The following is a 13,023-nucleotide window of genomic DNA, read 5'->3' as shown; positions in this document are numbered from 1 at the left end:
GATACAAACATAAAGGACGAAAAGTGTAATTTATCCTTTTTGTTGTTTGTTGATATATTTTGAATCTTAAATCTCCCATTTTAACCTTAAAATATTAATCACTGGATCTAAAAAGCACTCGAGAACTGGCACTAACATTTGAAAACACTTCCATCATCTCCGGCTTAACATCATCATTCATTCAAACATTCAAAAAAAATCACCAACATCATACATTCATACTCAACATGCCATAAATCATCCAACAAAACTTCACTCCACAATGTCATCCTCCACAGCACGCCGCCCAAAACACACCGTCACCGTCTCTAAAACCACCACCCTTCCACCACCAAAAACATCCAAAATCACAACCCCGTCATCCAAAACAACCACGTTCACCGGAAAAGAAAACGCCAATGTTTTCAGATCCACTTCACGGACTCGAGCTGCATCGAAGCCGCTGCTTCCTCCAGTGGCTCGAGCCGATAAGGAGAGCGTGGAGCCACGCGCCAGGTGGTCAACAAGTGTCTCTGTACAGTCAAGAGGTAGAAGCTCTAGTCCTTGTGAGTTTAATAGGATTAATAATATTATTACATCTGATATGCGTAAACCTAGGGTTTCGGTTGATCGAAATGCGAGAAGTGTTAGTGTTGATAGGCCTGCTAGGGCTTCCAATGTTCCTGATTCTAGATCTAGTTATAACATTGGAGTTAAGAGTTTAATAACTTCTGTTGCCAGTTTTGAGAAAAGTAGTGAGTTGGTAAAAGAATCGAAACCGAAAGGGCCGAAACTTGTAAAAGCACGAAGTGCTAGGGTTTCTACTGTTTCGGATGAAAACTGTAGTTTAGATTCTGTTCCGAAAGTTTCAGAGACTGTTAAGTTGTTTGAGAAGAAGTTCAGGTCGAAATCGTGTGTAGGATTAAGGACTGGTAGTTTAACTGAGTGTGAGGAGAATGGTATTCGGTCGAGTTTTGGTAATTCTAGTGGGAAGTTAAGTAGAGGGAGTGGTTTGGATGTTTCGAAAGAGAAGAAGCCGAGTGAAGATAGTTTAAGTGCTAAGTATCCGAGTAAGCTGCACGGGAAACTTGCGTTTTTGGAAGAGAAGGTGAAGAGAATAGCGTCGGATATTAAGAGGACTAAGGAGATGCTGGATTTGAATAATCCTGGTGCGTCGAAAGTGATGCTTTCGGATATTCAAGATTCTGTTGAGGGGATTGAGAAGGCAATGGGTGATGTTGTGAGTGGTGAAATTGTAAGTGATAATTTGCAGATAAACACGACAAAAAGGCGTAGTTCAATTAAGGAGTCAAGTGATTCAAGAAGTTCAGCTAAGGGATTGAATACTGATGAACTCGAAGCACGGTTCTTTCCTCACCATAAATTACTCAGAGACCGATCAACACTAAAAGCGCCTTTAGGAAGCCACGAAACCTTCAATACAGAAGCTGTTTTAGCTATCACCAAAGCAAAACAGCGTGAAAATAGTAGTGCGCCTGTGTTATCAGATTTATCGAGTAAAGAGGAGTCTAAAGTTACAGTTAGGGACTGTTTGGAGATATGCAGAGTTGAAGAAACAGACAGCACAGTAAATACAAAAGAACAGGATTCCTTAAACACTTATGATGGAAAAGGACCAAAAGGTAATGTTGAGACAATGCTCACTGCTTATGAAACACTAGAAGAATGTGACGAAGAAGAAAATAAAACAGTTATGATACATGTAGAGGAGATAGATGATAGTTTCAACAATCAATTAAATGAGATCGGGCACAAGAATTCCACCGGTGGATGGTTTGTATCAGAGGGAGAGTCTGTTCTACTTGCACATGATGACGGTTCTTGCACGTTCTACGATGTTGTCAACTCTGAGGTACTAAATGTTGCTCCACCCATTTTACTATTTTACTCATAGTTCATATAACAATAATGGTTATTATTTCAGGTGAAATCCACATACGAGCCTTTAGCCGAAGTTTCAACTAATCTGTGGAGAGACTGTTGGATAGTACGTGCACCTGGTGCAGACGGTTACTCTGGAAGATACGTTGTGGCTGCATCAGCCGGAAATAGAACCGATGCAGGCTTTTGTTCATGGGACTTTTACACCAAAGAAGTAAAATCATTTCACATAGATGAAGTGACTAATACAAGTAGTACAAGTAACCGGCAATGGTGGTATAAACCGTGCGGTCCACTTATTATCTCAACAACCAGTAATCAAAAGGGTGTCAGGGTTTATGATATTCGCGATGGAGAGCATGTTTCGAAGTGGGATGTGCAGAGTTTTGTTTTGTCAATGGAGAATTCGAGCCCGTTGCAATGGAGAAACAGGGGAAAGGTGGTTTTAGCGGAGACTGGGGGTGTTTGTTTGTGGGATTTAGGGTCCATTACCCCTGAACCGTTACTCTCGGTTTCGGCTAATGGTGAAAAGATTTTGGCACTTCATGTAAATAATACTGATGCTGAGCTTGGTGGAGGCGTTCGCCAAAGGTAAATCTTTTTATTGATTCTTTTATAGGTGGTAGTAGGGCTGCAAACGAACCAAACGTTCAGCAAACATTTCGTGAACTGTTTGGTGGGAGGTTCGTTTGTGTTCGTTCGTTTATTAAACAAACGAACACGAACAAGAAATTTGGTTCGTTTAGTTAAATGAATGAACATGAATAGAGGCCGCGTTCATTCATATATGTTTGTGAACGTTCGGTAACGTGTTCGTTTATGTTCGATAGTTCATTAGTGTTTTTAGTGTTTATATTTTATCTATATACTTCAAAATTCCGACAAATAAAATAATTAATAAGTGTCATTGCATTATATATTTTGTTCATGAATACTGTTTGTGTTCGTTTGTTTCCATTTGTGTTCATGAACGTTGGTTTCTGTTCATCTACACTTGTTTTCGTTCGTCACCTAAAATTAACAAACGAAGATGAACACATTCATGTTCTAAACAAATGAACATGAACATAAAATCTCGTTAGGTAAGTGTTCACGAACAATTTGTGAACACGTATATTCTTACCAAACGTTCGTTCGGTTCCTTTGCAGCTCTAGGTGGTAGTTTTGACCCTTTTTTTTTAATTTATTGGATTCATTAATATTAAATATGCTTATTATTATATTGCTATACAGAGTAAGTTCATCAGAAGCTGAAGGGAACGACGGTGTATTCTGCACATCAGATTCTATAACCGTACTAGACTTTCGTCATCCAGCTGGCATTGGTCTCAAGATTCCAAAACATAACACCACTGCCCATTCGGTTTTTTCTCATGGGGATTCCATCTATCTCGGTTGCAGTGGCTCACCATCAGCCACCAAAAAACCGCCATCCTCCGCCCAAATCCAACAGTTCTCTTTACGCAAACAGAAGCTGTTCACCACCTACACGTTACCCGAATCTAACACACATTACAAAGCCATAACACAAGTTTGGGGTAACTCAAATTTTGTCATGGGTGTATGTGGCTCGGGTATGTTTGTATTTGATGCATTGAAAGATGATGACTCGAGAGGTGATCATGGAAATTGTCAAAAGCTTAGAGAGACTATCGGGCCTGATAACTTATATTGTCCTTCGTTTGATTATTTGGGATCACGAGCTCTGCTTATATCAAGAGACCGCCCTGCGGTCTGGAAATACTTAGCTTAGTTACCATAACTTATGGTTTTGAGTTTGTGTAATATATTCGTCACCAAGTGTGTGTATTTGCTGTTTCGTGTATTGTTTGTTACATTTCCGTATGTCATGGAGTTTGAAGCTTAATACATGACAACTTAGGATCTGTTTATATAAAAACCTGGTCAATTTTAGCCTATTTTATCTAGAAACAAGTCAAATAGTAAATGAAATATTTACAACGCTCCAAAATAAGGTATCCGGTTCGCCTCTTCAATTTTTTTTTCTTTTCTTTTTATATCTTCTTTTTGTTTTTGCTCTGGAATAGCATCAAATAACATAGTGAGCTCCGGTAGACTGTTTGGCTCCTTGCCTGCTGGCCTATGTGGTGTATATAAATAGACAGATATAATCCTTAAAAGCAGACATGTTTTGTGATCAATATTCTATCAGCCAGCAATGAACATCAACCATCACCCCCCACAATCTAAATGGTCCACCGACCTCTTTGAATGTGGCAGCAATCCAGCTACATGTAACCACCACTTCTTTCTCTATATTTATGTATGTATTAGTTTTACAAATGATAATGACACTAATGATGTGGGTTTGCAGGTTTCATAACATGTTGTCTTCCATGTGTAACTTTTGGTCAGATTGCAGAGGTGTTGGACGAGGGTAAAAGTTGTAAGTAACTAAAAAACTATCATTTGTTATATCGACGACCATCACCCTTCCCTACTGAGCATTGTGTCCCTCGTGTTTGTTTGTCACCTGTTATTTAAACTTTTGGTTGTTAAATGTTCATCTTTTCAGTTAACTAGCAACCATACAAATTTCATGCATGGATATTGCTTTTTGTCTCTTTTACGACAAATTACACTGATTTAGGGGAGGGGGGTGGTCATTAGTGATAGAATTCTATCACTCACAAGCACCAATCAAATTCCGCCATGTCATCGACCATTTTTCTATCACTCACAACCTTTTTTAGTGGGGGTGGTCATCACTCACCACCACACCCAACAATTTCCCCCCAACTAACAATTACACTCACAAAACAAAAGAATAACGCGTTGAAAACATAACGAAAATGGAATCGTGTGATGCTATAACGCGTTATAGCAAGGAGGCGGGGTGGGAATTTGATTGTTCCACGCGTTACCAAATTTGCCGTGATGCTATAACGGGACCGCCTCGTTGCCTCTTATAAGGGGGGAGGGGGTGGTCACTAGTGATACAATTCTATCACTACCAAGCACCAATCAACTCATGCCATGTCATCACCCAATATTCTATCACTAGTGATAGAAATGTAGTGGGGGTGGTCACTAGTGATATAATTCCATCACTCCCAAATTTTTTTAATTTTTTATTTTAAAATTAGAAAATGTTTAAGTTCACTTTAAATGAAAGGTCCAATTAAAAATCATTGAGTAATGTGTTTGTCAGCCAACTGTCCAATTCTAAAGTTCCTTTTTTGACTTTCACGCGTTATCAAGATAACGAGTTAATAATATAACGCGTGATATAACGGGCGGCGGCGGTGTTCCGTTGTTGTTTAACGCGTGATGGGGTGGTATCACGGACCACCCCGCCTGCTCTAAGCTGACTGATTGAATAACCTCCTTTGACCGTATATTGGTGGTTATTTTGAAACTTTTGACCGTGATGGTTACTTGGATCATTACAACAACTAAGGAGATAGATCAGCTACACTTCGTTTTCTCGGTCTTGTCAGGAAGCAAGTTGCAGCAACCAAAAACACGTTAGAGTACCCACATGCTTGAAGCCCCATGGGTACTCGGACGGCCAAGACAGCACGACCCACATTGTGAAATCATCAATAGTGACAATATAATGAGGTTTTTTTTTTTTTTTTTTTTTGAGGAACTTGATTTCTTGTAGAAAAGTCTTCTTTTTATAAGAGGCTGGTGGGCCTAACCCTAATGAGCCACCTTCAACTCGCGCCTCCCAAGATTGGGTGCACTTGAATTGGGCCTAACATATTAGTTTTTGGCCCATTTAGGAGATTATCTCTGAATCTAAATAGTTAATTCTGACAAAATCTTGAAAATAGACGTAAAAAGTGTTTGCTCAACTCCTTATTCAATTCGCTCATTTCTATCACTTACTACTAGTAGAAGACTCTTGATTTGGTTGTACATGCAGCATGCGTGGCTGAAGGCTTAATCTATGGTGTCTTGATGACCTTTTCATGCCATTGGATCTATGCGTGCATGCTTCGAGAAAGACTACGAACTAAGTATGGTTTGCCATCTGACCCTTGCAACGATTGTTGTGTTCATTTTTGTTGCGAAGCTTGTGCCCTTTGTCAAGAACATGCTGAACTTAAGCACCGAGGGCTCGACCCATCTAAAGGTTGGTTCTATAAAGTTAAAAAATTGCTTCCAATTTGGCTAGAATTTGACCATAATTGTGTTAGTGTTTGGGTTAACATGGCGATGTTTGCTAATAGGTTGGATCGGACCACCAAATGTTCCTCCACGTATGCCACCTTCAATGGAAAGAGTTTGAACTCATTGTGATTCGACAAGGGGTTACATTTATCATTTTATAGAAGGAATAATCGCATTCGACGAGGGGTTACATTTATCATTTTATAGAAGGAATAATCGCATTTAAGCAATATTTGATCTACTGGTTGGCGTTTTTACAAGAAATAACAACATACTTATGTTAAATGTATGTAGAAGGTTGATTTGTCAATTGAACGAGTATTTTAAATATAATCATATGATACATGACTCATAGTGAATCATAAAAGAACAAAATGACTTTTCTGAGAGAAAATAAATATAATTTTGAATGAGAAACCAAGTTTATGAAGCTCGGAGAGAATTTTTGTACGAAGGTCAGTCAAACTACACATGATTGTTGAGTATCCTAACTCGAGATGGATTATAAGTTATGTTTGTTTTAAGTTTGAGACATTTTTTAACCTATTTAGTTTATCTAGTTGTTTCATTAAGTTAGTCAAATAATCAATAAACTATTTCATTGTGTTAACATGAGAAATTTGTATCCATATAACTTTCATCGAATTTATGCGTCAACTTTTCCCCCCTAACAGAGTAACAGTAGAATGTGTGGTTCTACGAGGATAAAGTTATAAGGCGACACACATTATAATAGTGAAGGAATTTGTAACGCTTGATAAATTCAAAAAAAAAAAAATTTGTTTTAGTGACGATTTTTTTAACATGGTTATAGAGGGCCAGACCTAGAGTATAAGTAACCCAGGCTTGGGCCTAAGGCCTCCAATTAAAAGGAAATTTATATGATAATTATTAATATTAGTGCAAATTTATTGTTTTAAATTTGTTTGATTTCTTATATAAGCAAACCACTCTATGTTATAGTTGTGTTAGATTTTTGCTAGGTTCCAAACACGGATAAATGAATACCGTTTATAATAATAAAAAAAGTAAAAAAGGGCCTCAAAATTTCATTTCGCCTTAGGCCTCTAAAAAAGTTGGAACGACCCTGTGGTTATATCATGCTTTAAAGCACGTAAAGGTTTATAGGGAAAAGATCAAATATAAATTAAAAAAAAAAAATTGTTTTAGTAGCGATTTTATTTTAACATGGTTATATCATGCTTTAAAGCACGTAAAGGTTTATATGGAAAACATCAAATAAGAAGTTTAGTTTTGGTAGAAAAAAAAGGATAGGAAGCAATAAAAGAACATGTGGCAAAGATGAAAAAACATAACGAGGGCATTTTAGTCAAAACTCACCATCTTCAAAAAAACCCAACTTCTGCAATATTCATTTCTCTTTCCCGTATACTCAAATCCACAATTTTCAAAACCATAAACTACCACATCACAACCAACACCACCACTTCCACCACCACCTACGATCGCCACCATCTTGTCGAAAACTAGATCTGAAACCACCACCACCACGGCACCACCTTCAACCACCTGTTGGGTTTTCAGATATGAAACCACCATTCCACCATCCACCGTCACCGCTCCACCAGCCACCACCATCGCAACAAGTTTCCCTATGGTGTATCGGAGTTCTTTCTCTATCCACTATCGTTAATCAGAATTCTTTTGTAAGTTGTGTTATTTTTTTATTTTCATTGCGTTTTAGGTTATCAAACCTCAATTGCGTTTCACCTCATTATGTTTTAGTTAGAGTTCTTTTCATTTTTGTTCTTATGGATGTTATAGAAGAGGCAGAACCATGCTAAAATAGAAGCATGATCATTTTGGAACAAATGCATTACCACGTTAAAACCCACTGCGTTTTAGAACCTGCGGTGCAACGAACATGATCATGCTAAGACAGAGGCATGATCATGTTGGAACTAAGGCATACCCATGTTAAAACTACATTGCTTTTTAGAACCTGCAGTGCAAAACATTGATTTTGGCTTTCATTGCGTCTTACAGCCTAACCTGGAGTGTAAAGAACATGATCATGCTAAAATAAAAGCATGGTCATGTTGGAACAAAAGCAAGACCATGTTAAAACATTAACATGGCCATGTTAAAACTCCATTGCTTTTTAGAAGCTACAGTGCAAAATATTGATTGTCATTGCGTTTTACAAGAAGCATGTTATGCAAAATTGGGAAATAAAAGAAGATTGAAAAGACAAAAAAAAGCCTCACGCCCTGATCATATCCCGCGCCACGTGTTGGGACAGGATGCGTTCTCACCGTTCTCACACTTTAGGGCGTTTTCTCCTGATCCCGTACATATATATATATATATATATATATATATATATATAGGGGATGGATCATGAGAAAACTAGTTTAAATGAGAAAACCAAAAAACTAACTAAAAATTCAAAAAAAACATACAATTTTTTTTTTAAATTTTTATAAAAAACTCGCAACTTTTTATGCATGGAAAAAAATTTTCAAAAAAAAAAATTAAAAAAAAGTTTTTTGTTGTATTGCACATGTGCACTATTACGGATATAGTGCACATGTGTAGTACATATATAATGCACATGTGCAGTACAACAAAAAAAAATTTTATATATAAAAACTAGCGATTTTTTTATAAAAAATTGTAAAAAAAAAATTGGTATGTTTTTTAGCTTTTTTTAGTTAGTTTTCTAGTTTTCTCATTTATATGTAGTTTTCTCATGATCATCTCCCTATATATATATATATGTATATATATATATAGTGGAATGTTCAAATGAGAAAAAAATTTTTGTAAGAAGAAAAAAGAATAAATTTCAACCAATAAGAATGTTTCATTTTACTTCATTTAATATTTGCATTTAATTTTAATATAAGGGTATATTGGTAAACTTATATAAATCATTAATTTGTATTCTTCCTCTTTAATATCTAACTAAATTAAATTTGTAACTCCTTGTCAAACTATATATACTTTTTCCAAATTAAAAAAAAAAGAACTTAATTTAAAGTGTATAATAAATTACTAGTTGTGTAGGATAAATTACGAGTTGTGTAAGATATATATTTCGAGGTGTGTAGGATAAATTTCGACTGTGTAGGATAAAATTCTATAATGTGTAGGGCATATGTAGGAAAATTTTGATATGTGTAGGTTTTGTAGACTATATGTAGGATAATTAATGATTAGTTGACTAATTAATTAAAGAGAGAAAAATTAATTATATGAGTTATAAATGAAAAATATTTTACTAACATGCCCTTTTTTCTTTTTCTTCTCACATTAAATTTCTTCTCAAATCAACCTTCCCCTATATATATATATATATATATATATATATATATATATATATATATATATATGGGAGGGTTTAAATGAGAACGCTAAATATCGTGAGAACCGTGAGAACGAATGAAAAAAAACCGCAAAAACTTGGTCAAAAACATTTCAAATTCAAAGTTTCTTTTTACAGTTGTCATTATTATTCGAATACAATGTTAGAAATTTAGTTAACGCGTTTAAATTTACATGTATTCGTAAATATTGAAAATTTACACATGTGTAAGTTTTCTCATTTACACATGTGTAAATTTGTTGTATTTAACAAATTTACACATGTGTAAAAAATCTAATAAAAGTGATTTTGAGAGAATAAATAAATTATTTGATGTTGTAGATTCTTTTTTAATGTTGTATCTTAATTACAATGAGATTTGTATTAAAAAAATGGTTTTGATTGGTTTTCTCATTCGTTCTCACGGTTCTCGCAATATTTAGCGTTCTCAAGATAACCCTTCCCTATATATATATATATAGGGAGAAGATCATGCAAGAACCACCTCTTATTGTGAGAACCGCGAGAACCAATGTGAACACGCCAAAAATGCCTAAAAATAGCTAAAAATCACACAAATTTTTTTTAATATTTTTTTATATAAAAATCGCTACTTTTCGAAGCAAAAAAAAAAAAATTTTTTGGCCACTAAAAGTAGCGATTTGAGCATAAAAAATATTTTAAAAAAAATTTTAGATTTTTTTTTTATTTTTTTAGATTTTTTTAGGTTTTTTGGGGGTTTAGTTTTTAGCATTTTAGCTTGGGGGGGGGGGGTTAGGTTTTTTTTGGTGGGGGGGGGGGTGGGGGTTAAGTTTTTTTAGATTTTTTTTAGGTTTTTTTAGCTATTTTAGGTTGTGTTCACATTGGTTCTCAAGGTTCTCACAATAAGGGTGGTTCTCGCATGAGCCCCTCCCTATATATATATATATATATATATATATATATATATATATATATATATATATATATATATATATACAGAGGCTAGTTAACGTACAATACGGCTTAACGTACATCACGTACGACAGCTAATTACGCACGTTCATTTGAAAATCACGCACGTTATAAACTAAAAAACCCAGATCACGCATGTTGGAAAACATTAATCACGCATGATGAAACCATTAATCTCGCACGTTATACACATAATCACACACGTTGTTGTACGTGATGTACGTTAAGCCGTAATGTATTTTACACTTTTCTTATATATATATATATATAATGAGAACGCTAAATATTGTGAGAACCGTGAGAACAAATAAAAAAAACATGAAAACTTGGTAAAAAACAATTCAAATTCAATTTTTTTTCTATACTTATCATTATTATTCGAATACAATGTTAGAAATTCAATTTACACGTTTCAATTTACGTGAATTCGTAAATAAAGAAAATTTACACATTGGTTCTCGCGGTTCTCGCAATAAAGGTGGTTCTCGCATGAACCTTACCCTATATATATATATATATATATATATATATATATATATATTTATATATATATATATGGGAGTTGGCTAGAAATTCTAAGTTTCCTAGAAAATCTAGGAAGCAATAGGGAGGTGACATGTGACTTTTATTTTTTTTTAATTCAAAAGGGCATGATGGTAATTTGATTATTAATTTAATTTTGGAATATTATATATCCTAAACTAATTATCCGGATATTTATGGAAACGTATATCTCTTTGACAATTTTAAATCATTACGATTTCAAAAGGGCAGTTACTTTAAATTAGGAAGTTCAAATCACTAACAATTTCTTCACGTTGTGTTTTATCAGTTACTGGGTTCATCACAATGTGTTTTAGCAGTTGCTGGTTTCAGTTATTGTTTCATCACAATGTGTTTTATCAGTTACTGGTTAATATGATTTTTAGCATTCTTGATGTTGTGTTTTATTAGTTACTGGTTCACGTTGTGTTTTATCAGTTACTAGTTTCATCACAATGTGTTTTATCAGTTACTGGTTTCAGTTACTGTTTCATCACAGTGTGTTCTATCATTTACTGGTTGATGTGATTTTGGCATTCTTGATGTTGTGTTTCATCAGTTACTGGTTTCATCACTTCTTTTTTTAGCACTTACTGGTTGATATGATTTTTGGCATTCTTGATGTTGTGTTTTATCAATTACCGGTTTCATCACAATGTGTTAGACCAGTTATGATTAATGAATGGCATGTTCTTTTGTATTTTATCTACTGTTTCATCACAATGTGTTTTATCAGTTACTGGTTGATGTGATTTTGACATTCTTGATGTTGCGTTTTATCAATTACTGTATTCATCATGATGTGTTTTATCAGTTAGTGGTTAATATGATTTTGGCATTCTTGATGTTGTGTTTTAGCAGTTAGTCACTAGTTCGTCACATTGTGTTTTATCGCTAAAACACACTACTACGAACACATCTAGATCTGATTTATCGTTATTTTTTGTATGATTTGGTGTTTTCAAATGTGAGGGATTAGAGAGAGAGAGAAAAAAAATTTGCGACATTTTTTGAGGTGATTTTATGATTGGTAGTTATTTCCTTATTTAAAACAACTTAAATGACACATTTACCTCCAATCAATTAAATTAGCCTATTTTAAATATACGTATATTATCAAAATGTCACCAAAATGATCTCAACCATTAAACACACTCATCTGATGGCCCAGATCGCTTCCTACACTTTCTAGGAAAAACACACTTTCCGCAGGATCACCACTCTATATATATATATATATAGGGAGAAGATCATGCGAGAACCACCTCTTATTGTGAGAACCGCGAGAACCAATGTGAACACACCAAAAATGCCTAAAAATAGCTAAAAATCACACAAAATTTTTTTTTTGAATTTTTTATAAAAAAATCGCTACTTTTCGAAGCAAAAAAAAAAAAAAATTTTGCTTCTAAAAGTAGCGATTTTAACATGAAAAATATTAAAAAATTCAAAAAAAAATTAGATTTTTTTTTGATTTTTTTAGATTTTTTTTAGATTTTTTTAGGTTTTTTGGGAGTTTAGTTTTTATCATTTTAGCTTGGGGGTGGGGGGTGGGGGGGGGTTAGGTTTTTTTTGGGGGGGGGTAGGTTTTTTTTTTGTGGGGGGGGGTGAGGGGGGTTTAGTTTTTTTTTTTTTTTTTTTTTGGGGGGGGGGGTGGGGGTTAGGTTTTTTTAGGTTTTTTTTAGGTTTTTTTAGCTATTTTAGGTTGTGTTCACATTGGTTCTCAAGGTTCTCACAATAAGGGTGGTTCTCGCATGAGCCCCTCCCTAAATATATATATGGTCAGGATCTAGAGAAAACGGTGGAAAGTGTGAGAACGCTTATGAATCGTCCGATCAAAACAATCTATGGACTAGATTGGCGCGGTGGCGTTTTCGTGAATAACATCAATTTTATTACGTGGACACGCTTCATTAAGGGTTAAAAGGTCTTTTGACTTCTCGACACAAAACGCCATCTCATGAAATAAAACGGCAAACATGTAGCACACACCATTTTAACTAAAAACGCAATTAGATATAAAACGCGAAAGTTAATTATAATAAAATCCCGCCTAAAAAAACCATCAAAAAAATCCTACATATACAACATCTCAGACCTTCAATTAAAAACACACACAAAACCCCAAACGTTATATTTAATATATATCATTCGTCTTAGAAACGCCAAAAAAACCC

General features: G+C 34.7%; 2 protein-coding genes across 2 annotated transcripts; both read left to right on the top strand.

The window, feature by feature from the left end:
* Positions 1–96: 96 nt before the first annotated feature.
* Positions 97–3,798, top strand: LOC110878121 (KIN14B-interacting protein At4g14310). The gene is made up of 3 exons (XM_022126384.2): positions 97–1,852; positions 1,925–2,472; positions 3,115–3,798. The coding sequence occupies exons 1-3, from the start codon at positions 263–265 to the stop codon at positions 3,632–3,634; spliced, it is 2,658 nt and encodes an 885-aa protein (XP_021982076.1). The 5' UTR covers positions 97–262; the 3' UTR covers positions 3,635–3,798.
* A 233-nt stretch (positions 3,799–4,031) lies between these two features.
* On the top strand, positions 4,032–6,405 carry LOC110939837 (cell number regulator 7). The gene is made up of 4 exons (XM_022181408.2): positions 4,032–4,136; positions 4,217–4,288; positions 5,774–5,983; positions 6,081–6,405. The coding sequence occupies exons 1-4, from the start codon at positions 4,061–4,063 to the stop codon at positions 6,137–6,139; spliced, it is 417 nt and encodes a 138-aa protein (XP_022037100.1). The 5' UTR covers positions 4,032–4,060; the 3' UTR covers positions 6,140–6,405.
* The last annotated feature ends 6,618 nt before the right edge of the window (positions 6,406–13,023 follow it).

Source organism: Helianthus annuus, chromosome 1, assembly GCF_002127325.2.
Source record: "Helianthus annuus cultivar XRQ/B chromosome 1, HanXRQr2.0-SUNRISE, whole genome shotgun sequence".
Taxonomy (NCBI): Eukaryota; Viridiplantae; Streptophyta; class Magnoliopsida; order Asterales; family Asteraceae; genus Helianthus; species Helianthus annuus.
Note: the sequence above shows the minus strand (reverse complement) of the source record. Positions and strands in the feature narration are given on the sequence as shown.

Excerpts from the sequence above, each read along its gene's own strand:
- LOC110878121 (XM_022126384.2), top strand. The coding sequence starts at position 263 with ATGTCATCCTCCACAGCACGCCGCCCAAAACACACCGTCACCGTCTCT. Across the intron at positions 1,853-1,924 it reads ACGATGTTGTCAACTCTGAG|GTGAAATCCACATACGAGCC; the intron begins GTACTAAATGTT and ends TTATTATTTCAG. Across the intron at positions 2,473-3,114 it reads GGTGGAGGCGTTCGCCAAAG|AGTAAGTTCATCAGAAGCTG; the intron begins GTAAATCTTTTT and ends ATTGCTATACAG.
- LOC110939837 (XM_022181408.2), top strand. The coding sequence starts at position 4,061 with ATGAACATCAACCATCACCCCCCACAATCTAAATGGTCCACCGACCTC. Across the intron at positions 4,137-4,216 it reads TGGCAGCAATCCAGCTACAT|GTTTCATAACATGTTGTCTT; the intron begins GTAACCACCACT and ends GTGGGTTTGCAG. Across the intron at positions 4,289-5,773 it reads GTTGGACGAGGGTAAAAGTT|CATGCGTGGCTGAAGGCTTA; the intron begins GTAAGTAACTAA and ends TTGTACATGCAG.